The 27,244-nt window shown below is 40.6% G+C and overlaps 1 protein-coding gene across 1 annotated transcript in view; it reads right to left on the bottom strand.

Moving 5' to 3' along the window:
- The window catches only part of adam19a (ADAM metallopeptidase domain 19a), a 313,483-nt gene that overhangs the window by 102,615 nt on the left and 183,624 nt on the right, over window positions 1–27,244 (bottom strand). The window contains exon 5 of the mRNA XM_078275712.1: window positions 13,276–13,352. Within this exon, the coding sequence (XP_078131838.1) occupies window positions 13,276–13,352 (77 nt within the window). The remainder of the gene's footprint in view (window positions 1–13,275; window positions 13,353–27,244) is intronic.

Here is a 27,244-nt window from a genome sequence, read left to right as displayed (position 1 = left end):
TTCTCATTCATTTCTCTTGGAGCAGCTGCACAATGCATTCTGGTAGCGTTGCGGGGACTTTGGAGGAGCTGGGTATTGAGTTGCTGCCCCTCATTTGCATAAAGTTGAATCCAGGCAACTTCATGGAAAAGAGAAGCAGCCGGCTTGGCTTAACGCCTCTCAAAAGCTGATGAAAATCTTTTAAATGTCGATCTGAAATGAAGACAGATTCAGCAACTGTATGGCCTATTTCTTGCTTAAAATGTTTTCAAAAACACATTTAGGTGAACTATTTTCGTAAAATAGGAGATCATATTCCAAACGTGCCGCCATTATGGTCGGTTTTGAAATCCAGTAGCAGTGTGATGCGTTCGTCCAATCGGCTGCAGCCATCGCGGTTGTAGGAGGGTGTAAACTATTTTCTTTGCTTGTCAGTCGTCAGTGAAGAGAAACTGACAACTGCTGGTGGCGATCCCTTCCGTGAAAATAAGGCATGTATGGCCATATACCATGAAGTGGCTCTCTGTTCCACTCCACTAAAGATACGCGCCAGGTTTATTTTTTATGTGAGCCGCAGGGCATTCGAAAGGCAGGACAGGAACTGAAACAGCAAGAGCATCCAGTCAATTTACCAAAAGTCACCTCCCAATATCGTATATGTCTCCTCTACAACACCATGGACAACGGGAGATTCATCTTGGAGATGAAAAAACATGATACTGCACCACAGACTCTTTTTAAAAAGGACAATGCCAAAAAAGAGGCGCCATAGAGTTTAATTGCAGGAGTGCTTGTTGTAGAATGTAGATACTAGCTTAATTAACACGTGATTGTTTTTCCAAGTACTTGTAGAGACAAAATCTGCGAGTCGGGCAGGCAAGAAAATAGGGGTTATGCTTTGTAACGACTCGGAGGGACTCTGGTTGATCTGCAGCATAATTAGCAATGTTTAGATGTTTAAATTCAATTTTTATTTTAACTTTCTCTAAAAACAGAGTTTGAGCATAAAAGTTCATTTTGACCTTGGAAACACCATTTTGACAAAACAACTGTATTCATCAAAGTGTGTTTCTCAGGTGTTGGGGAATGGTACTGTATATGTGAAAAAGTTTTCTAAATCCTTTATTGCCTCCAGAGGAGGCTGTGTGAAGTCTAATGTCCTCAAGTGATGTCACTTAAGTTGGGTCTAAAGTCTTGTTGTGGAGTGAAGTTAGAAAGACAGCTTAGCAGAACTCTGTAGCTCCACATACCTGCTGCAGGCTACATACTAGCTGCTACTAGCATATTCAATCAATCAATCAATTTTATTTGTCACAGGAAAGATTTCCTGTAAGATAAGATAAGATTATGAGGAACAATTCCAGTGAAATGTAATGTAATAAACCCAAAGCTCATTATGAACTAATGGCGGTTGACTTGCATCAGGCTGTTCTCATGAACCATTCGTACATATACAGTAGCTTGATAGTTCTGTACAGTAATTTGTATGTATTCCCAGTATCTATTGACATTGACTGCTGCTGTATAAGACCACTCTGGACCGCATAGGGAGGAGGTCAGGGTGGATGGGCGGGTCATAAAACACAGGGCTTTCAAGCCGGAGTGCGGGGAAAACACAAGACTTTCACCCATGAAAAAACGTGTTTGTGACCCGGGAGTGTTTTAACCCAAACCACAATCTTTATTCTAATATTAACTAGTTTGTTTGGTGCCTAAACTTAACTGTCATCGCCGCATGACGCTCAACTTTTGTCGGCTAAACTCCACTGCCACGGCCCCTGAAAGGACTGACAGCTCACAGTGCTCTGTATCCGGCTCCCAGGAACCTTTTGTTGGCTAAAACTGTCATGTGACCGATCGAATGGAATAAAAGAAGATGACATCTCAGATTCTGCTTGTTTTTTTTCACTGTCCATTGAGAGTCTGAGAACGTTATAGAAGTGTAATGCTAGGGTGGAGTACTCTATTTACTCAGCGTGCACTTTTCCAGAGCTTTCAACCACATCTTACTACTAAGGATCATCATTCACTGATGAAGACAGTGACATAGTTTACCTTAAAGTACCTTTACCTTAAATCAGTCCCTCCAGGATTTCGCAGCCTTTTTTTTAAGATTGTTGTGGCCCAAGGAGCTTTTGTAAAAAATTGCGATAAAAGTTGCGATGTCTTTTGTATTTTTGTTGCAATGAATTTGCAAGAGACAGTGAAAGGTGCAAAAAATAAAAAATAAAAAGGAAACTGGAGAGAATAAAATTACTCTGGGCTGAGTTTTCCTAGTAACCTTACCAAAAAGGCTCAGGATGTTGCAAATGTTGGTATAATATGAAAATGGCTGGTGGATTTAAGACAAAAAAATAATAATTTTATCAAATTTGAACATATGTGTCAGTAGCTTGTTGATCTTTACATTGTTAGTTAATTTCCTATCCTGGACACATTCATAGGTTTGATAAAGTACTTATTGGACTTTAACTTATCATTGCACTTACAATAAGAAGTGTACCTGTCCTCAATTTAGGTAATCGTGTACGTCTCACCTCCGGTTTTTCCTGCATCCAGCGTGTTTTGTGTATGCGGCGGGAACTGAGCAGCAGCCCCGCCTGCTGCAGAGAGCTGACAGGATTGAAACAGCAATCAGCTTTTAGTGTCTTTAGAGTGAAAAAACGTTACAGCGTATATTGATGTTAAAATGTGTACAGGTTGGCAGGACGGTCTGAAATGTTTTGCACGGTCTTTCGCTGTACGTTTTGTTGGTCAATGTGAGATGTTTGAGTCACACATGTCTCGTCTTCATATCAGAAACAAGGAAATGAATGCGGCGAGGTCACATACTGATACAAAGTCTGGCACGTGGGACTGCTGGGATTGGTTGAAGTCGCGGGAAACTCTGGTTATTGGTGAAATTTGCGGAAAAGTTGCGGTGATTGGTCAAAATTGTGAGTCGCACCAAATTCACGGTGATTGCTTGAATTCGCGTGAATTGTTGAGATTGCGACATCACGAAATCCTGGAGGGACTGTTAAATGAATAGGTCAATATACAGACCTTCACTCATCTCACTGTCCTCAACTCAGATCCATAGGGGAGAAGAGCAGTGCTGTCTGCTCCAATGTTTTAATTGATACAACCAATTGGGGGCACCAAAGTCTGAAATGTTCAAATTCTACATAGTGGCTTTAAAGAGTAACTTACTCAGGCTGTAAAGCAGTGTTTTTTTGTCCTCCCTGATTAAAAGTTTCAAATGTACTTATGTACCTTTAGAGCTAACTTTGTGTAGTATGTGATTGCGCAGTCAATTTACCAAAAGTCACCTCCCAATATCGTATACTTCTGGGATTGCTCCGGTCCTGCAGGAAATTCCACTGGATGCATGCATTTTCTGTTTCTTTCCGCTTTCTTTGTGTTGGAATTTAAAATTTGGTTTATTTATGAGAACTATTGTTAACTGCTCCTCAGATCTCTGCGGGGGGAATTGAGACAGCTAGCTAGACTATCTGTCCAATCTGAGTTTTCTCTCGCACGACTATTTTGCAGCAGCTCTGTGCAGAGTTTAGCACTGCCCATGACTATTCTGATTGGTTTAAATAAATGCCATTAAACCAGAGCACGTTTTCCTCCCATCCCCGAATGCTATGTGGACCCTCCTTCAGCGCGCTTTGGAGGTGGGTCTGGCAAAGAGAGACTAGTGTTTGCGTAAGCTCAGCCAGGAAGACTATCTAATTTTACTGACTAATTTTCATTCACCTCCCTCTCCACTCATCAGCTGATTAGGGTTGTTTACTCTTTTGGTTAAACCAACCAGATTTAGCCACAATCTCTCATCAGCCAATCACATCATTGCAGTCAATATTTAAATATTCTCCTCTCCGTTGCTCTCATTTCAGCGTGAATCATTGCGACCCTCCTCCCTACAATTCATAATTTCCAGTGCCCAGGGCTGAGCTCACCAAAGCTTGCTCCCTCTTCTCATTCATCCATATCTCAGCATCCATCTTCATTTATCACCATCACCAACAATGTCTAGACTCCATCGGGGGTATTCTACAATACTCAAAGGCTTCTTGACCCCTTTTAAAATATGATGATTTATCATTTTATTGTGCACACATCAATAAATAATTGTTCACTCATATTGAGGTCTCTTCTGATTGAACTGCTACTAGCTGCTGTTTCTCACTGGAATATGTGCAATGCAATGCAAGCCAGAGCTGACAGATGTCTATCGAAGCTGGCATGTGTGAGTGTGCATGTCCGTTGTCTTTCAAATATCTCAAGAACCGTTAATGAGATCTACTTCAGACTTGGTGGGTGTATTCCTGGCTATGTAATGACGTAGTATCGCAGTTTTGGTGAAGTTTCCACATGTGACATGTTTGATATTAATAAAGTATGACACTTTTTTTTAATGATACAATGTAAAACTGAACTGACCCACATGGGCAAAAGACGTCACACGTAGCACGCTGTTGTATGGCCTCCGTACCACTGTGGGCTAAAAGTAGTGGGCTCATTGACAGCGGTTCACCGGCTCTGTCTGCGCTCCACTGTTTGCTGCTACCAACGTTACATGATTTTCAAAAGTAATGTAATGCTGGATGCTAGTTTAATGAATAATGCATCATATTTTAATTGTGATATTTTGTGAGTAATATCTGAATCTGCAACGTAACCAGTCACATTTATCCATCCATCCATCCATCTTCGTCCGCTTATCCGGTATCAGGTCACGGGGGTAGCAGCTCCAGCAGGGGACCCCAAACTTCCCTTTCCTGAGCCACATTAACCAGCTCCGACTGGGGGATCCCGAGGTGTTCCCAGGCCAGGTTGGAGATATAATCCCTCCACCTAGTCCTGGGTCTCCCCCGAGGCCTCCTCCCAGCTGGACGTGCCTGGAACACCTCCCTAGGGAGGCGCCCAGGGGGCATCCTTACCAGATGCCCGAACCACCTCAACTGGCTCCTTTCGACGCAAAGGAGCAGTGGCTCTACTCCGAGCTCCTCACGGAAAACTGAGCTTCTCACCCTATCTCTAAGGGAGACGCCAGCTACCCTCCTGAGGAAACCCATTTCGGCCGCTTGTACCCTGGATTTTGTTCTTTCGGTCATGACCCAGCCTTCATGACCATAGGTGAGGGTAGGAACAAAAACTGACCGGTAGATTGAGAGCTTTGCCTTCTGGCTCAGCTCTCTTTTCGTCACAACTGTGCGATAAATTGAATGTAATACCGCACCCGCTGTGCCGATTCTCCGACCAATCTCCCGCTCCATTGTCCCCTCACTCGCGAACAAGACCCCAAGGTACTTGAACTCCTTCACTTGGGGTAAGGACTCATTCCCTACCTGGAGAAGGCACTCCATCGGTTTCCTGCTGAGAACCATGGCCTCCGATTTAGAGGTGCTGATCCTCATCCCAGCCGCTTCACACTCGGCTGCGAACTGATCCAGTGAGTGCTGAAGGTCACAGGCCGATGATGCCATCGGGACCACATCATCTGCAAAAAGCAGCGTGAGATCTCCAGCCCACCGAACTGCAACCCCTCTCCACCCCGACTACGCCTCGATATCCTGTCCATAAATACTACAAACAGGATTGGTGACAAAGCGCAGCCCTGGCGGAGGCCAACTCTCACTTGAAACGAGTCCGACTTACTGCCGAGAACCCAGACACAGCTCTCGCTTTGGTCATACAGAGATTGGATGGCCCTGAGAAGGGACCCCCTCACCCCGTACTCCTGCAGCACCTCCCACAGTATCTCCCGGGGCACCCGGTCATACGCCTTCTCCAGATCCACAAAACACATGTAGACCGGTTGGGCATACTCCCAGGCTCCCTCCAGGATCCTTGCAAGAGTAAAGATCTGGTCCGTTGTTCCACGACCAGGACAGAATCCGCATTGTTCCTCTTCAACCTGAGGTTCGACTATCGACCGAACCCTCCTTTCCAGCACCTTGGAGTAGACTTTACTGGGGAGGCTGAGAAGTGTGATACCCCTGTAATTGGCACACACCCTCTGGTCCCCCTTTTTAAAAAGGGGAACCACCACCCCGGTCTGCCACTCCTTAGGCACCGTCCCAGACTTCCACGCAATGTTGAAGAGGCGTGTCAACCAAGACAACCCCTCCACACCCAGAGCTTTAAGCATTTCTGGACGGATCTCATCAATTCCTGGTTTTTGAACCATTCTTTGTCTGGCCCCTCACCTGAGACCACTTTGCCTTGGGAGACCCTACCAGGAGCACAAAGCTCCAGACAACACAGCCCTCAGATTCATAGGGACACACAAACCTATCCACCACGACAAGGTGATGGTTCCCGGAGAGGCAGTCACATTTATATGTCAGGTAAATGTAGTAGTACAATGTTTTCCTCAGAAGTAGACGTACAAAGAAAGTCAGTAGTATATAGCTGTGTTGCTTTGGGGTCCTTCTGTAATTAATTTTGGGGTACCATGGTTCTGGAGAAAGCTGCAAACAGCAATACAGTACCACAGACCAAGCATCGGCTAGTTCCAAACAGGCACGTTTTGAAAGGGCATTGTACTAGTTTTATTAAGAAGAAAAGATATAGAAAATGTGCTTGTACTCAGCGAACTCCAGAACATAATTTTTCCATCTGTTAATGTACTACAACATCAATGAATGAACATCAAAGGCTTAATTTAAACTTTTGTTTTTCAGTCTAAGAACAAACTTGTCTGGCTCAGCTCACACTGGGACTCCATGAATGACTGGACATTTAGAACCCATTTACATTCTGCTGGCTTACAGATCTCTATTCTCCCCCATGTTTCCATCAAAGCTGCTGTCAACAAGCAGCATCTGGCTACCTTCCCAGATCAGGACAGAGGGACTGAAGAGTGCAGACGGACGTGTCAGCACTGTACCAGCCTCTATCAGATAGAAACATATAAAGATTTTCTTACGAAAAAACTTGCTCAAACTCTTCTGTTTAGATTTACGGAACAGGCTTTGAAATTAATTCCTACTAAAGCCCCACTGAGCTGTAACTTGGTGTCTCTTTTATTGGATCAAATTCATGAATATATATATATTTTTGGACACACATCCTGAGGACATGCAGCATCTTTGCCAGGCGAAGGCTTCATTCTGAGCCTTCAATATGAAAGACGTTCCACATTAAAACCTGTCTGAGGCTGTGAAAATTTAAGACTTTTAAAACTGCTGTCTGGATCCCCAAAGAGGATCAAATTATTCCTTTTAATAAAAAAAAAAAAAAGAGTTCTGACAGTGCAAGTTGAACTTTCTGTTATGAGAAGGTGTTTCCAGGCTCAGTGGCATTAAAGGCTCAACATTAAAGCTGCACAATAATACTTTTTTTGACATTCAAATAAACAAATACTTTTTCTGTGTCTACAGGTCTAAGTCTAAGTGAGCCAGGTGTAGTAATTACCAAGTACAGTAACATAGGCAAAATATACAAATACAAAATATACAAAAAAGGATGAGTTTCAATAGTTATTAAAAGTAAGTTTTCAAAAACACATTTTTCATCCAGAGAACAACCATCATACTGTTTAAAATTCTCTTTGAAATTTCCATACCATGCCTTTTACTATCTATGTTTATCTGTCAGTTAATATTGACTTTATACTTAGTTAATCAAACAACCCAAAGTCCAATGCAGTGCTGTATCTTTAGTTTACTGATACAGATAGTCATAGTAGTAATTATATAATGAGGTCCATCGATTATTAAGTAAAAAAAACAAACTAATTGACAGTTTCATACATGTATTTCCCGTTCATTTAAATAACACCAGATGTGTGGCCAGGATAGCTCAGTCGGTAGAGCGTGCGCACATATACAGAGGTTTATGCCTTGACGCAGAAGGTCCAGGGTTCGAGTCTGACCTGGGACTATTTCCTGCATATCCTCCCCCTCTCTCCCCTTTCATTGCTTCATATCATTAAAGGTGGAAATGCCCCCAAAAAATAATGCCAGATGTAAAATGATTTTGCATACTTTGTATTTGTCACAATTCAGTGGATGTGCTGAAAACATTTCAGCTTTGTAGGACGTATGCGTGATTTATTGAAACAATATTAACTTTTAAATGTGAAACATCTAGCAATTTAGATGTGTTGTAATACTTCACTGCTTTACTACTACTTTAATCAACTTTATGCATCAACAGAGACATCACCCTCCATTGTGAAAATTACATTTACATTTTTGCATTTGCGGCACCCCTAGAGGTAAAGTGCAATGTGCTTTAATAGGTAATTTTAGTGAAAACTCCTGAACGTGTCTCGCATTTCAGGTTGATACGTCAAAGCGTTATAAGATATAGGAAAATTACCTTTTGATAAAAATATATTAGTTTGTACAGTATAATCGAAAATGGATAGACGTATCGAAATGGCTGAGTAGAAGAGTGGCCGAACTGTGGTGGCCACTTAGTAACTATTTGTGGCCTAGTTAATGTTGGACTCTGTATTTGATTTTAACAAACAGTCAAATGTTCAGCAGTGGAAATTACTTATTTAGACAACTTTATTTAGAGGCTACTTTGTGTTAGTTTTTGTATACATGGCAGAGAAATCAGCGTTCCCCAGGAGAAATCTAGCTGGTGGGAAATCTGATTTCTTTAATCACTTACCCCGAAACTGGAAAGCAAGTTTTAGGACAATATTTAATATATATTTTTAACGTATCAAATGACAACACAGAAACAATGTGACAATGTTAAAAGTGTCTATAAAAAGACTTATCACCTGAATCTGCAGCTCCCCTCAGCTTTTCTAAGTTTTATAAAAGAGTTTCAGTATAATTGTGGGCCAAACAACTAAACAAGTTTTTGGTTTAAGGGATGCTTCGGAGTAATTTCAACCTAGGGTCCTTTGCCCCATGACCTCGAGCCAAACACCCCCCCCAGAAGCTTTTTTCACTTGGTCTAACATTGGTTGAGTTCGTTAGGCCGAATGGCTTAGTGCAGGCGCTAATGGAACCAAAGGTGTATCTCGTAAATTACCCCACTAATAATGCCCGGAATGGTACCAAACTTCTGCAGTAGTACAAGTAGGTTCTCTACTCATAAAATGAGGCATTGAAAAGTTTGTAAGTATACCAGGAGTTTATTTAAATAACACTTGCCTGATGGCTTCTACTCTCTGCTGCTGCTGCTACCGCTACCGCAGCCGGTGGACTTCGGTAAAGTTAGAAAGATATTCACAGATTCGAACTTCCAGGATCAATTATTAAATCACAAATGACACATCTTTCCTACCATAGTAAGGTTAACAATGAGCTACAAACTCATTTTCATCAAAACGAGCTGTCCTCCAACCTGGAGAAACAACATTGGTCTCTACGAGCACCCGGCGGTGAGACGGCAGTAAGACGAGTGCTAAATACAAACTACAACACCAAAAAGAGATACAACAAAAATATTTATTAATTTAATGATTAAATAAGGTACTGTCTCCAAACTTACCTCAATTATAACTTGTCTCCTGCTAGTACTACAGCACTTACTTTTAAAAAATAAGTTAAATTAAAGCTGCAAGCAGCGATGAACGGGCCCTCGCCCCTTGCCCTGGGGGGTACTGGCGGACGCCGCTCCTTGTGGCCGTGCATTTGCGCGGCACTCAGACACTGCAAATCGTCACCAATGAAAAGGAAAGTCTCTGCTGAGTTCAATGATTTTTCACACAATAGTGTACAAGAAATGGGTCATTAGTTATTAAAGGGGGAGTGGCTTAAGTATTTGGGGCAGGGCAAACAGTCACCAATTAAAAAGGAACTCTTTGCTGAGTTCAATATACCTCTCACAAGAGTCTACCTTAAACGGTTCACAAGTTATGAGAGGGGCATGGTCTGTGTACATGGGTGTGGCTAGAGTATAGGGGGCAGCTCAATATCACATGTAGACCACACATTCTAAGTTTCATGTAAATCGGAATAACTTTTGCCAAGATACAACCGTTCCTGTTTCAGACTGTGACAGCCACCTAAAAGTAGGTTTCATATAGCGATTTTGCTAAGTAATTAAAAAAATGAAAACAGCGCCATCTAAAGGACGATTGCCATACCATATTTGGCACAGAGCCTCATTGGCACATGAGGAACAACTGTGTTAAGTTTTGTGTCCATCGGAATAGCTGTTGGCAAGATACAACCGTTCCTGTTTCGACACCCACCTACAGGAAGTTGGTCCTCCATAACTTGCGCATTGTTTTAGCTATCAAAATTCTTTTGATAACTTTTTGTCATGAGGGTCCTCTGAGTCTATATGCAAGTTTTCGTGCCGATCGGACTCACGCCCCAGGAGCAGTTAGACAAAGTAGGTTTCTCATATATCGATATTTTGCTGATTATTAAAAAAAAATTAAAACAGCGCCATCTAATGTTTGATTGCCGCCAAGTTTGGCACAGATGCTAAACCAGCCACGAGGAACAACTTCCTCAAGTTTCGGGCCGGAATAATTGTTGCCAAGATAGCGCAACTTCCTGTTTAGACAGGAAGTTGCTATAACTTGAGCATTTTTTCAACTATCAAAATTGTTTGGATAACTTTTCGTCATGAGGGTCAAAAGATACTACCTGCAAAGATTCAAGAAGATTGAAATCACAGCCTAGGACAAGTTCGAAAGAATGTAAAACACATGAAAAATGCATAAATTAAAAATGGCCACCTTCCGGTTGTTAAAGCTGTGTAACTAAGACTGTGCAATGAAACACAACTAAGTATAATGTAAACAACCTTACTGTTGTGAAAACGTCCTCGAAAATGTGCAAAGTTCTGCAAACTCGTCCTCCTGTGTAACTGCTGCTGCGTTTGTTTAGCTGTTGCACCTGCATTTGCCGCGGCTTTTTAAATTGGCTCTGCTGCTTCCGCATAAATCAACCTACCGTCAAAGATTCGCTCTGATTGGATTTCTTGAGCGGACTGTTTAGAGACGATGTGACCGGCAGGTAACGTTAAAGGTTCGCTGCTACTGTAGCAGAGCTGCAAGTAAACACTGAACTGAGCTGCGTGTTTTCAGTGTTAAACACTGCTGCAGGTATTCATGCATGACTGTTGTTGGTGATTTACAGAGGTGGAAGACTTACTCAGATCATGTATTGCAGTAAAAGTAGAAAAAACAGTGTTGTAGAGTTACAAATTACTTGTCAATTACAAGTCCTGCATTCAACATCTTCCTTAAGTAATAGTATAAAAGAATTTTCAAAATATACTTAAGTACCAAAAGTAAAAGTTCCTATTATGCAGTGTAATATATCTTATTTTATTGGATTATATTATGATCCAATAAATTGTATTAAATATGACTGATCATTTAAATAAGATGTTTTATTTAATTCAAGTAGCCTACTTGTACATAATTATTTTCTAGGGTTTAAAATGTAAACAGATTTGACATTTTCCCCTCATACTTCTGTCGGAATGGGTACGTAGTTGGCATTGAATTTCATTTGAAATGGTATTAAAAAGGTCTTAAAAAGCCTTGAATTTAAGTTGGAGGATCCTGGGGGTACCCTGTTTTATTGTTTGTGTTTGTTTGCTAAACGTGACTTTTTCATTGTAGCCTAGGCTGTACAAACCATCACGAAAAAGAATTATAGGAATCGTATAGTAGGCCAATTTTGAAACAATATTATAGTAATCTTATAGAAATAGGCTACTATAAGGCCTAGTATTTTGGGACATACTATAAAAGTATTACAGTATTTTGGTGACTATTATAAGACTGTAGGCTACTGTAGGAACATTATGGAGGGTAAGGTTATTATAGAGATCATAAGTAACCTGGGCTATGACTAATGACTACGTCCTAGGACCAGGTGATGTGATTGGTAAGCATGTGAACTAAACGACACACTATACTGATGCCTAACAAGCCAAAATGACATCAAAGACCGCGGTAATGGCACATTTTTTCCACGTGCGTGCCGCCGTGTTCATGAAACAGAACTTTGACAATAAATCAGTAAGTTGCTACTCAAAAAAGTTTTTCAAGGTTGACAGGTCTGTATACATAGGCGCCGAAAATACCGAGCACCCACTGAGCACCCACGTGTGCCAGACTGCCAGTAGGCTACATACATTTTAAAAATAAACATTGCAGTTGGTGCTAAGTGGAGCGTCTGTCATAGTGTGATTGGTTATGTCGCTGTCAGTCCCCTGCTCCATATCCTATCCACCAATCACAGCGTCTCTCGGATAAAAACGCTTCTTTAGTGACCCCGCTCCATCCCCCCACTATACAGTGTGTGTATGAGCGTTCGATAGCATAGTGGCGGTCTGCCACGCTAAAATTTCCAGTGCCACGGTATCAGATATAGGGCAGACGCACAACAGGGTTTCCGCTATGTACACCGCGCACCACCGCTCCTTCAGCTGTTTATGAAAAGTCATAAACTCGTAGCGCCGTCTGCTCTACTGAACTCAAGCGAACTGTCATCCGCTCTCTCTCCCCCTAGGGTGAGCAGAGCAACTGGAACAGTGACAGGACGTCATCACTCACGAAGTTATGGCAACGAAATAAACAACAGGGCGAGTACTACTTCACTCAATAAGTGATAAACAGCGACGAAAGCCGCGACATGAAATCCGCACTCACGCCCGTGAAATATGACAGTTTATTGGAAAACAGCATTGTGGAAACTGAAGTTGATGAATTTACTGTTTATCAGACCCCAGATGAGACAAGAAGCTAATGTTAGCCACGCTGCTGTGATGGCCCCTCTGCCTCTGACTCGCCACTGCAGGAGTCTGTGTGTATTCCTCCGACACGCTGTAGTAACGTTACTGATTTAAAACCATTTTCCAGGTTAGTGGGGGTGCATACCGCTCAAAACCAACATGAAAAATTTAGCTAGTAGTAGTTTACTCAGCGTTTTGTTGTTAAACTGTGTAAAATGAGCGGTGACGTTAAATCACCCAACGGTACCGTCTATTTTCTGGATGGTTTAAAGGTAACGGTCGGTAGCTTACATTAGCAGATAAGCCCATACTCCGTCCAACACCCCCCCCCGCTACCGCCATTCTAGAGGAAACACTGGAAATGCAAACATTTTTGGACTACTTTTTTTTTAACGGCGTGCGCCCGTGAGCACTCACGGAGGAAAACATAAATCAGCGCCTATGTCTGTATATGTCTTTGACCACCCAGAGAACCAGTTTATTAGACTGAATCAAATCCAGCATTTGAATCCGTACTAAATACAATATGTAACCTTCTGCAATTTGTCTGGGTCAAATCAAATCAGTGCAGCCTTACCTAAACTGGTAACAAAACAAAAAGACACTGTAACAGTGTTTCCTGTACCGTACCTGACTCCTGAACATGTGCTGAGAGCTACCCAGGAATCTGGATGTCCTCTCACATGGCCATGGTAGAAGCAGTGGTCCTGAAAAAGAAAATAATTGCAATCAATACTTCATATGTCTCTGGAGGAAAGCTTTAAAAAGCTATGACAATGTTTATGCAGATATGCCTTGGGTGCAGCCAATGATGAATCAATCTGCTGGATTGACTCGGTGGTGTTAATGTCCCTAAAGCAGGCCAAATGCTCCAGCTCCAGCTGCCGGTAAAAACACTACCCACTGGGTCTAAACAATGACCAATTAATACAGCTCAGCTTGACGCATACGAAGGTTGTAACTTTGCCACTCAAACATCCTAATGAGGATTTGAAATTGCTTGCAACAAAATAAGCTGAACTTGAAGAACGTTAATAATAAGAATGCAGGCTGCTCGGGGGTGTGATGGACTGTGGTTGAATTCAAAGCTGTTCAGGTGGCATTGAATGCAGACTTAGAAAGACAATGGCTCAATCCCAAAGTGAGCCCTGAGGACGAAGGACTAAAGACTCACAGACTTAATTGATCTCAGGTGCTAAGTGAGTGAGTGTGTGAGGCCACATGGGCTCAGAAAGGTATAAATGGGATTGGGACAGCACTTCACGAGATCACATGTTACCTTGGCGATGTTTAATAACCGGTTTGGGAATTTTCATTTTAAGTTTGTTGCTTTCCACACGGCCAAGGCACAGGAGACGGCTGCCTGATTACAAATTTTTTTCAAACTCTTGTTTTAAAAGCTGGACAACAGGTTGGTCTGTTCCGTGGTCATGTGTTGTTTACCTTTGTAATTTCCAGATTTCCCTATGGTCTCCGCGGTAAACGTCACAACGCTTTGAACTGTGGGTAATTACCTTTGGTGAAGTCTGCATCGATGCAGACTCACGGAAAGGGCTCGGTAAGTGTGTACTCAAACCCTTGTGCCCTTTGAAATTCGACATTGGGACAACCCTAAGCCCTTATGAATTTTGCGAGAACGCGCACCAAACTCCGTGAGTCTGTGAGTCCGGACTCTGGGATTGGGCCAATGTTTCCACACTGCCCTTATCAGCAACATCAACATGTTAACTGAATTTATACCATGGTCAGGGTAAATACTCGTCCTCTGAAGACCACAGGATGGCGCTAACACACAAGCTGCAAGAAGTAAGTTGCACTGCCCCTCTCAACTGACTTTGTTTCCCAGCGAATAGTGTTATCTCACGTCTCGATCACTAGCCATGTTTCCATCTAATTGTCAAGTCAATTTTAAGCGAACTTTTAAAAGGTCGCAAAAAATTAAAAAAAATAATAATGCAAATTAGAAGCATTTCCATCAACTGGTTTGGAGCAAATAAACCAGACTACGCAAAGCGTAGTTTCGGCAGGCAATAGCGCACCGCAACTCCACTACGGACCTTTTGCCACAAATGTACGGCGCACTGGATGGGACCCATTTCCCGATCCTTCCCCCATCCGATGGATACCGGGACTATAGTCATGTGAGTTACATGTTCGCTACGTCACAACTTATTCGGCAAAGCTGTTTCCATCTCGCATTTTGTGCATTAACTCTTTTTGGAAAAAGGCAAAAACCACCTCGTAAACACTTTTTTTGCGAATTTTGCCGTTTCCATCAACATTTTTAATGCGATATTTCAAAATGCGCATAAAAATACGTTGATCAAAACACAACTACTGTTTAGGTCACTACTTCCAGCCGACAGTACACATGGCGGATAATTTGTTCGTGAAAATCTGAATATTGTTTTGGGGACAATGACATGGTTGGATAGCTAGCTTGTCTTTTTGTTAAACATACTGTCACATTATATTTACTGATTGCTGAGCAGACCATAAATATCTCCCGTTGCTAAGCATGGCAAGTCGTATCCAAGGTCCGTCATATTTACTGGAACAGTGCTATATATATATATATATATATATATATATATTCCACTTGTCTTTGTATTTCATTTATTTTTTTACTGACCATATGTCAACATTTGACAATTTTTACCAGTCCTGATGCATGTACAAACCGCCTGGTTGTTCCACTGCTCTGACCGCCACTCTGACAGTAATCATACAGATTACTGTCAGAGTGGCGGTCAGAGCAGTGGTCAGAGCAGCTCTAAGAACGGACTTCGTCTGTTCTGTAGCCAATCATTGCAAGGTAGGTAGTCTGCAAAACCACGTCTGCGTTGTTACAAAATGTTGGAGGTGCACGGCTGGGCACTCAGACCCTCCGCAGACCCTCCACACACAGTCGCCCAGGCCGCGGTTGTGTAAAATCGCCATCCACAGCTTACCCAACCGCACTGACCGCAAGAAGCACGAAAGACGCTTTACACCCTAATGAATTTTAAATAGTATGGCAGCAGTGAATGTGGAACATTTGGAGTTCTGTTCACTTCCTGGGAAAAATAAAGGCTGAGGAGACAAGAGATGTTTTAATACCAGAAGCTACCACAAGCTGCCAGAATACCTTACTTGCTCTGCTCACTACAGTTTTGTAACTTGTACAAAAGGGAAAGAAAAGGAGAGACAAAAAAACACACAAAAAAGTACACTTTCAACCTTTAAAGTATGAATGTATCACATCTTTCATGATTTCAAACAGCAACTCTGTCTGTGGGCATTACGACCTGCTGTTAATGTTGAAATAGGATTTATCACCATAAGGTTAAAAATATGCCTGCATCTCACTTTTTGACAATTCAAAAGTCTCTGTCAGCTCATCAGAGAATGAAATGACCTCTTTCATTTGAGCAGCAGCAGCCGTGAGTGCTCTGTTAGCAACAACAAAGTTGGAGTGCATCTACATAGAAAATAAAAATGAAAAAGGAACTAATGTGAACCATTCTATGATGAACTTAAATGCTTTACAAACACCAAAGCAAGTAAGCGCTGTGACTACTCTTCTGAAGTGATTTTGGAGAGGGACATTAGGTAGTTTACTGCACAAAGTGAATGATATTAATAATGCATGCATATTGATTCCTCTAAATTTTGTTGTTGTTGTGGACGACTAGTGGGGCTTGCTTTGGTTGTTTGATTAATTGATCAACATTGATTGTGATTGGTGGTTTGCTGTGCATGCAGACCTCCATGTCACGCACTAGCAACAAACTGTATCCAAGAACACTTCAGTTAGTGTAAATTACGTTATATCAGACACAGACTGCTGTTGTAGATTGGTGTTACGTTTCCAGCGACGCGGCTCCGAACCATAACCTTAGTTGGGACTTTTTCTTTAGGCCACCTATATTAGCTTTAGCCTGGCTGGTAGCAGCTTTCTGTGGTGAAAATGGCCGGGAGATGTCGTGATAACGTTGCATTAATCAGGTGATTTAGTTCGTCTTTGCAGCGAACATAAAACACTGTCTACTGTAGCTTCAATACCCATCGGTATGTGACCGTGGTGAAGTTAGTTTGATGTTGGATATTCAACAGATATTTGGATATTCATTTCGGGTTCATCAGCAGTTCCTGCTGTGCTTTCACTCAAGTCTTGGCAGAAAACAATACAACACCCATTTGCTCCCAACTGCTTGTTTTTTTACCTAGGGACCGTCAATAAATTACGTTCTGAACTTTATTTACTTCCAATAGCTTGTAGCCTATCTCAGATGTTCTGAACACCCCAGGCCAATGCAGAGCTGTTCTGCTATGTAGTAGCCTGCTAATCAGACACACCTCAATAAAATATAATATTTTATTTTATTTAATTTTTGAAAGAGTCCCATTCATTTCCTACTGAAAACGGCTTTTTGCTCAATAGCTTCCAAGTTATGGGACCCAAACATCTCAGACCAATGCAGAACTGTCAGAACTCTTTTACATGGTACTAATAAGACACACCTCACTGTAAATTAATATTTTGCACCTCCTATTATATTTTAATTTTTAAAAGAATCCCATTAATTTCCTATGGATAACAGCTTTTTGCTCAATAGCTTCCATGTTATGGAACCCAAACACTCCAGACCAATGCAGATCTGTTCTGTTATGTGGTACTAATAAGACACACCTCACTATAAATTAATATTTTGCATCTACTATTTTATTTAAATTTATTTAAGAATCCCATTAATTTCCTATGAAATCAGCTTTTTGCTCAATAGCTTCCAAGTTATGGGACCCAAACATCTCAGACCAATGCAGAACTGTCAGAACTCTTTTACATGGTACTAATAAGACACACCTCACTGTAAATTAATATTTTGCACCTCCTATTATATTTTAATTTTTAAAAGAATCCCATTAATTTCCTATGGATAACAGCTTTTTGCTCAATAGCTTCCATGTTATGGAACCCAAACACTCCAGACCAATGCAGATCTGTTCTGTTATGTGGTACTAATAAGACACACCTCACTATAAAATTACAATTTGCACCTCCTTTTTATTTAATTTTTTTGGAAGAATCCCATTCATTTCCTATGGAAAATGGCTTTTTGCTCAATAGCTTCCAAGTTATGGGGACCCAAAACACCCCAGACCAAGGCAGATCTGTTCTGTTATGTGGTACTAATAAGACACACCTCACTATAAATTAATATTTTGCATCTACTACAGTGTTTCCCACACATAGACTTATATTGTGGAGGTGCGCCGCACAATCAACACCTGCCGCATTGCATTCATTATTAATTTTATTTAACGCTAGTTAAAACACAGTGTATTTGTTCAGCTGCATTTCCTTTCCCTGCTCTCCTCCGTCTCAGATCTGTCACTCACGTGTCTCTCTCTCTCTCACACACACACACACACACACACACACACACACACACACACACACACACACACACACACACACACAGCACCTCCCCCCATGCACTCAGCGTCTGTCTCCATGAAAACACGGCTGGCGAAATTCACAAGTTCACGAAAGGTTGGTATCTCGTGAACACCTTTACACAATCACACATTAAAAAGTGCTATAAAAATATTTTATTTTCTGACTACAATGTTGTCAGTGTGTTGGAGTCCCGACCCGACTCTTAGAAAACAAGCGATTGCGCCAGCTTCAGAAACTAGTCGCAAGTTTGCGGTTAAAGGAGAATTCCGGTCGATTTCAACCCGTAGCTCGTAATCAGTGCTGCCTACACCGAGTTATCCTCCTGCTAGATTTTGCACCCAACAGGCTTAAACAGGGCAAGTTTTAAACGTGTTTTTAGCCTCTAAACATGTTCGAAATGCCATAAAAGTTGTGTTAATCCATACCTCTGTGGTTGCACTTCAGCTTGATGTGCAAACTCCTTTGCGAACATTACATGAGAGAGATTACTGTGTTTGCAGCGAACATTTTGATGAGGACGACTTCACTGAAAAGAGCGTCAAGTCCCGGTATCTGAAGGCAAATGCCATTCCAAAAGTGAAAAGACCAGCTGCACACAAATTGGAGGTAACGTCTTTATGATTTATTCTTTCCAAGGCTAAAGTAATTCTCACTTTTTTTTCCTGTGAAGAAATGTTTCGCGGTGTTGGTGAATTCTTGAAAAAAAAAAAAAACACTAAATGTTGTAACTCCCGTTACTGAGATAGTATCCCGCATATGATATTACCGACATGTAATTAGCAATGAGTTATATTACTGCGTTACAGCAAAAATGAATATATTACTGTAATTGCCTTACACCCAACACTGATTATGATAGATGCATCCTAAATGTTAATTTTTTGGCCCATTGAGTCTGACTACAATGTCATTTCTCCTTCTTACTTATTTAGGGGACAACATCCAGTGACATAGAAACAGAATTAGCTGCAGTGCCACAGTCAACTCCCAAGAAGGCGTCAAGCAAATATGGTCATCCAGCCAGTTTCAAAATAGTTCTTTCAAGTCCACAGACAAAAACCCCACAACAACGTTCAAAGCCTTCATCATCTGGCATAGCCTATCTTGCACTCCCTCTTTTACAGCAACAAACAGTAAGTTGTTTTAATTATTTAACCATTTTGAATGTTAATTTGCTATTACAATCATTTTCCTATATTGTTATTACGAGGTTATTTATATTACTTTATGTTGTGAATTGAAGGACCAGGCTGCCACTGCATCTAGCCCATCTTTCAATGCCCCCCATACAGCCAGTGGACATCTGTCTCAAGTGAGTTTAATACCTTTTCTTTTTGTTCTTTATATTACAGTTAGCTTTGTCGAGATAATCCTTGTAAATGTCATAATCATGTTGTAACTACAAACGGACATCTTAGACATCGTTGGAGTTTCATCCTTGTTTTTGTGAATTGTAGGACCTAAGTGCTTCTGCATCTAGTCCATCTTTGACTGTCCCCTGCACAGCCAGTGAAGATGTGTCACAAGTGAGTGGAAAGTATTTTCTTTGATATAAGACAATGTTCCGGATGGGAATGTTGATGATTAGAATGTATTTCAGGACTAGAATATGGTAATGTTTGGGACTATGACAAATGAGTTTTATAGGCTAGTAGTTATTTGCAATATGCCATTATTTTTTATGTAAATACACTACATTCATCGCATACTACATAGTCAGTTTTTATATTTCATTGTGATGCTGGACTAAACAGTGGCGTATTTTTGTCAGGACCACCAAAGCACAAAGTTGTTTACTCGCGGCAGTCTCAGCAATGGGTGGCAAAGCCCATGTATGAACATCCAACTCAGGCCTTCCGCGATGACCTGATGGAGCGTGTCTGGAGGAGGAGAGAAGATAGGACCATAGTCTTCTCCGAGTCTTTACCCCATCATGGACAGAGAAAAAGGCGACCGCTTTGTAACATAGCCCCAATTCCACGGCCGGATAAGAGTGAACTGGTTGCTCAAGCCAGGTCACATTATATTATGTTCTAGGCCTAGGATAAGAGTAATGAATTATTTTTCTTTGTACACTTCAGACTATGTTGCAGCATGATTATGTATAAAACCACACACTGCACTGTACATACTTTACATTGATTGTGTCTAGATTGTGATATTGTAATTTCCTTTTTGTTGTTGAAGTAAAGATACAAAAGCACAAATGTAATGTGTACTGTTATATTATAAAACCACTGATAACAGAGCGGCGCAGCAACGTATTATAGAACTGTACAATGTACTTATTCTTACAATTTATTTATTCTTACAATTTACTTTACTTGTACAATATACATTTTCTTACTTTTTCCTAATAGAACTGTGCAATTGCTTTGTTTATTCCTAGTAATGGCAATACCAAGTATTACTAGAAATCATATTATTAGACTCAGAAAATGTCCTCTGCCTTTTTGAATCCTGTGTAACTTCCAGTGTGGGAGGGGTACTCTTGTCTGATCACTGCTATAACACAGGTAGGCAAAGCTCTTCTGGTGCCACGCCAAGGTGCTCTCCTCTCAGAACCCACTCCAGAATCACCCGGTAGGCCACGAGTCTGCATTGGCTGGGGGGGGGGAGGAAGGGCGAGCTTTGGTTATTTCACTAAAGAAGTGACGCATTTATTTATAATAAATAATAATACATTTCATTTATAGAGGGCTTTTCATCGTACTCAAAGACACTTTACAGTAAAAAACCAGCACATATAGCACATTAAAAACAGATAAGCAATAAAACCAACACATACAACAAGCATATTTAGAAGCAATTAAAAACAATAAAAACAGTAAGCAGGTGAGAAATGTAAGATTATTGTATGTGGAAAGCTAATCCGAAGAGGTGTCTTTTGATTAGTGTTTTGAATGTGTATTTACAACAAAAAGCAAATGTACCTAAGCTAGGACAGAGTCACGAAAGCCTGTTGTACTCAGTCATTAGATAGCTGGCCATCAGGTCCGTCCGGTTTAGGCCGCTTCTTCCAATTTACTTTCGGGACAAAAAAAAAAAACGCTTCCAGAACATCCTTATAGATCAGATGGGGAAACCTCTCTGTATGGGCGAAACAATGTCCATTATCTGGGGACCCATCCAGACCAGGCTGTATGATATCCCATTCCTTACAGCACAGGCTTTCTTCTTCTGTGGTCATTGCGATACGGTATCCCCACGAGCATCATGTTCCCGCATCACATGCAACCAGCCAAAACTGTCAAATCTCCCAGTTGCGGAAGGGTAGACGGTGAAAGCTCAAGCTCAAATATCCCTTCATTTGGGGGCCGCAATTTGGAAAGGCACAAACTCGAACCATTTTCTCATATTAGTCCTGATCTAACTCCAAGCTCCGTCTGTTAGCTCTGTGAGCTCCTCCCTGCTTTTGCCGACAGGCTCCGCCCTTGCTAGGTTACCTAGCTGTTGAACTCTTGAACTGCAGCTATGCTCGCTCCACTGTGGTGTCAGGTTACAGCCTGTTGATACATAGTCATTATTATGGAGAGAACCTCGGCAAATCGTTTTTTGTGTGGAAAAAATGCATTTTGGAATATTGGATTGTATGAGATCGGCAAACGACTAGTGTGGACTTCACCGGACAGCATGAAATCAACAGAGGTATGGATTAACACAACTTTTATGCCTTTCTGTCACATCTACTGCAGTCAAATTCGCACTTGTAATGGCATTTCGAACATGTTTAGAGGCTAAAAACACGTTTAACACTTGCCCCGTTTAAGCCCTGTTTAAGCCTGTTGGGTGCAAAATCTAGCAGGAGGATAACACGGTGTAGGCAGCTTTGTTTGTTGTTTTTCTCACTACTGACAGTACTCCTAATTTACAAACAACAGAGCTACGGGTTGAAGTCGACCGGAATTCTCCTTTAAATGCAGTTGGGTTGTTGAGGTCAAAACACTATGTAGCAGCTGTGAATCAAATAAACTTATTATAAATAATGTTATGTCATTTTGTTACTCTTACACTGAATGTTTGCTGCTTCAATCCAGATGAGTATTGAAAAGTATTTTTGGCGACTGAAAAAGGCACGTGCTGAGGATGAGAACCAGCCTGAACTGGAGGTACAGTCCGACCAGTGTAATTAGTTATGTTATTAATTTGTTTACAATATTTTCAGGCTTCAACCAGTGCTGCTCAAGCAGAAAGAGAGAGATTCGTTATGCATTGAAGAAAGAGTAAGACAGCATCCAACAGCGTGTCCTCCTCAGTTTTTGATACAATATTTTCAGGCTTCAACCAGTGAAAGACAGGGTCAGGGAGAGAAAGAGAGAGATTTGTTAGGCATTGAAGTAGGAGAGGACAGCATCCAACAGCGTGATCCTCATCAGTTTTTGATACTTGATTGTTACGAAAATAACAGTATAACAGTATCTTAACTAGTATGGAAGCTATTGAGCTGTGTTGAGGTGTGTCTTATTTGTACCACATTGCAGGACAGTTCTACATTGGTCTGGGGTGTTTGGGTACCATAACTTGAAAGCTATTGAGCAAAAAGCCGTTTTCCATAGGAAATGAATAGGATTCTTAAAAAAATGTAAAATAAAATAGTAGTAGTAGAACCCGAAATGAATATCTGAATATCTGTCGAATATCCAACATCAAACTAACTTCACCACGGTGGAAAAGTGCATCACTGTGTCAGTGGTAGCTGCTGCTTACTGTACTTTCCTACACACGGAGAGCCTCACTTCCCATAACAAACCCCGTCGGACTAACGATCCGTCACATACACACGTTGCCCACATGACCACCTGTCTTAAAGGGGAAGGCTCGGGCGGTAACAATCATGTAAAAGGAGAACAGTGAAATTTACTTTTCTATCAAGCAGCAAAAAAGTTTAAGCCCCTGACACACTAACCTGACTGGACTAATCAGTCGGCTCCCCGAGGTCCAAAAAGTGCTTCAGAACACACCAAAGTGAGGCTGACTTGAGCGTGTAAGAGCTGTTTTACAGTAGCCGCAGCCATTGTGACAAAATGACGTAGATCTTGTCGGCGCGCCCGGATTTATAATGCGCGAGCAGAGGTCGCAGAGACCGCAACTAGAGACCGCAACTAGTGTCGCAACCACCAGCACGGGTATAAATAGTTACGCCGATTCCATGACGGAGCGTTAGTCCGACGGCCAATTATCGGGTTGGCGTGTCATTGCCTTTAATAAGCGTCAACATTGCAACGTCCTGCGATGTGACTATCGCGCATGCGCACATGGCGATGTAGATGATGTAACAAAATATCGTGCAACCCTAGTAATGAATAACGATGTGGCACATAAAAAATCTGGGAGGGCCTACTGTGCAGAAAACCAATGTCACATGCAGAGACTGGATCCCATCTGCAGTTCAAGCTGTGTGACCAAAGTTTAGTTCACTTTGTTTGACAATGTTGTAACTCTCTCTGAAATTGCCTGTGATTTAATGTCATTATTTATTTTTTACTGCACTGCAGTAGTAGTTACAATCGTCAATGTTTCGCATTGAAGACATTGACGATTGTCACTGTTTCAGGTACTCATTCTCAAAGTGGAGAGAGAGATTTTTTACCTACAGGTACTACTTGAACTAGCCACACAGCAAGTGACTGTGGTATACAGTGGGTAACTGCATCAACTTGCATAACCTAAAAAGCTCTAAAACTAAAACTAACCATTCATTTTAATCAACTTTATTTGTTTAAAGAAGAGGATTCATCATTTAACTAAAAGCATAAGCGTACAAAATTGGGCATGCAGCACTGCAGCCGAACATCTACTGAGGACAAATGGATGATTTGGTTCCTATGATGTTGATCAAAGGGCCAATCAGGGTGCTTAACCACCTCCGATCATCAAAAATGCTTGAGATGTGAAACGTCTGCAAATATTTTGATAACTGGAGTCTTTAAAGATTGAAATCAAGTGACTTCAATGGACGTTGCATGAAGAGGACTGGGACTGGGACTTTGCTAAATACAAGATGGAAGACCAAAGAAGATTTTTTTTCCCATATTATGAATCTCTTTTTTTTCCCTGAGAATACTAAGGTCCTTTAAGGCAAGCAGCAAACATTTTACTGTTTTCTATCAAAATGTATGGCCTTTGCCTTCTTTGACTACAGGATGATGGGCACTCTGTATTATCTAGTGTAATAGCCTTAAACAGTAACTTAACACCAGATTTTGACATTGAGTTTCACAATGTAAGCATCATAGTGTCTATTATATGGTCTTGTTCTAGTCATATTATTAGTGTACTTTTTAAAATATCGATTTTCACCAAAAATGAGGACATCTCAGAAAATCTTCCCTAACAGAAAGTGGCGAGAAAATGCATATGAGGTGCTGACTTTTCCTCAATGTGATAACATATTTAGTGTTGAGCAACAGATTACAGATATACAGATATTTTCATCAGATATTTTTCAATTTAAATTTTTTTTATGAACAATGTTTATTAACATTTCACACAATGAAAGACGTATACTTAGTGTACACACTGAAAAAATAAATCTAAGTGGATGTAGACTTTACGTCATTAAATCTGTGATATTAACAATCAAATGTTAAATTTGTATCCTTACATGAATATATCATGTTTTGAATTAATCTGCATTTGTTCAAAACACAAGATTGTACAAGACATCTTTTACAAAATGTATCGAAGTAATCCAAGCACATTTTTTGTGGGTACATACACACAACAACAATAACCTTGTTTAATTTATTCTGAATAAAATAATTGTGAAGTTGGAGGAGCCAACTGGTTGTTGGTCTGGGAACCCTGTACATTCCAAATGAAGAGGAACACGGGGAGCAGACTGAATTTAAGAAAAGAATAAAGTTTGCAGAGAAACGTTAGTTGGTTAGGGAAGCTAACGTTACGTTAGTACAGTTCAAATTGTTGTACAAAAACGAGGCTCTACAGAAAAGGTTGTTGTACGTGGTTAGACGCCGGTGTTACTAACGTTACCTTCGCATCTTGCTGGTTTGGAACCCCTTGTAACGTTATTCCAAACGAAGAGGGACATGCAGAGTGGACTGAACTGGTAAGAATAAAGTTAGCAAAGTTGCTAGTGAGTTAGGTTACTACAATCTTTTCAAGTTCAATCAGTTTCAAAATGTTGTTAAAAACGAGGCTTTACATGTAATTTGAAGATAACGTTGTATACTAGAAACCGTTGTTGAAGCAGAAATGAAACGCATTACTGTAGCTGTCTGTGGGCACCCAGAGCTCTATAGTACCTCATTATTTGAACAGAGACTGGATGAAAAAGGAGCTTTCTTTGGGAAAAGTAAGAACGTAAAATTTACCTGGTAAATTCTGAAATTATATGTATGTTGTGTTGATGGAGCAGCTCCAATGTTAGCATAGCCCTGATCGATCTAAACTATATTCTGAAAACAAGCATTTTTAAAAGTTGTTTGCTCTGTCGTCAGACAGACCTGATAATGCATGAATTGAAACTTTTACAAATCATGATGTTATTTCGGCATACTTTATATTGCAATTAAATCATAGCAAAATCTGTTGATTTGGGGTTTATACCACTATAGTAGAGTCATCTATCATAGTCCTGAACTCCATTCAGAAAAAATGCCTTTTAAAAGTTTGCTTGTCGTGTTGTGGACAGATCCGACAAAATTATGAATTCAGACTTTTTACAAATCGTCATCATGATGTTATTTTCAGCATAGTAATATTTACTTCCTGGAGAAGGCAGTAAAAATTACCATGCTTATTGCTCCACCAGATGATATTAATATACCAGACATGACACTCATTTTCCAACGTATCTGGCACTTCCACAACAGGTACAAAGCAGCAATAGTTGTTATTTTGGCCATACTGATGAAGGAAAGAAACGTTGGTGCCATCAGCTCCACAAAGGTGGGTAACGCGAGTAACGCAATTAAACACAAATGATCCAAATATGATCCCGCCATCATCAATCATTCACGTGAATATTCGCTTCGCCGGCAGTGGGAACACGTCTGAAGTCTGAAGCTGCTAATATTTTCTAATGATTTTGAGACAAAGTTTTTTATATATGCTACTTGTACCCAATCCAACCTATTATATTGATCATTTCCACATACACATGTGCACTGTTAGTGTGTGATGATGTATTGTGTATGTCTGTGGCATAAAACCATTTTTTGCATGCATGTTTTGAGTTTGTGTATGTGTGAACCGAGTCTGTATACATGTACAAATGTGTAAACGTGTTTTTTATAGATACATTACATTTGTCAGTGTCTATTAAAATGTGTGAAATGATAGTGTTTATACTATTGCACATATCTATGAAAACACACACTATGTTTTACATGCATTTACAATACAAACATTTGTGTGCCTGTTGTTTTACATGTCTTCATATTAAAGCTGTTTTACATGTCGTGATATGCAGTAGTATGTTCATGTTTTAGAGTTAAAAGGCACCAGCATGATGCTGTTTTGGGGCTCTAGCAGTAGTCATTTCACTTCTATTTTCTACATAAAACGTGACCCTGCTCCCTAAATTTCCAAACACAGGCTGTCTGACACATGGCCGACAGCGTTAATCAATTTATGCATCGCTTATGGCGACAGCCTTGTGCCACTACAACATCTCCCGTGTGGTCATAAGAAATGTGATTAAAGAAAAAATCCATTGTTTTACAGTGTGGGATTTCAATCTGCAGTGTTCAAAGCAGTTATCTATGTTCTTTTGCTGGACTTTTCTTGCTTTGTGATCTCTCGTTCCCTAAATCTGTTTTATGTAGTTGTACTTTAGTTACAGTTTTTATTTACTCCTCTTGGTTATTTTGTGATAACTCAGTATACGTATATATATATACAAAACTGACCACAACTTAAAGACAACAATGTATGCTTTTTTTCGAAACAGATGAACCGAACTATAGGTGTGAAAATGACTTCAACAAAGTGAAAGATATTCCTACTCCTTTAAATTATAAAGAAACCTCAGCAGCTTAGCTTTTCATTTCTGTAGTGACAACACACACTGATCTATATTAATACTAGGTGTTTTGTATGACAAAATTCCATCCAATACTTAGTCACACAATATATTTTACTAAAGGTCAAAGCGAAGCTGTCCTGGTGTTGTACCTTTCATTGATATATGAA

Source organism: Sander vitreus, chromosome 19 (genome assembly GCF_031162955.1).
Source record: "Sander vitreus isolate 19-12246 chromosome 19, sanVit1, whole genome shotgun sequence".
Classification (NCBI taxonomy): Eukaryota; Metazoa; Chordata; class Actinopteri; order Perciformes; family Percidae; genus Sander; species Sander vitreus.
The sequence above is the reverse complement of the archived record's forward strand: the minus strand, read 5'-3'. Positions and strand labels throughout refer to the sequence as shown.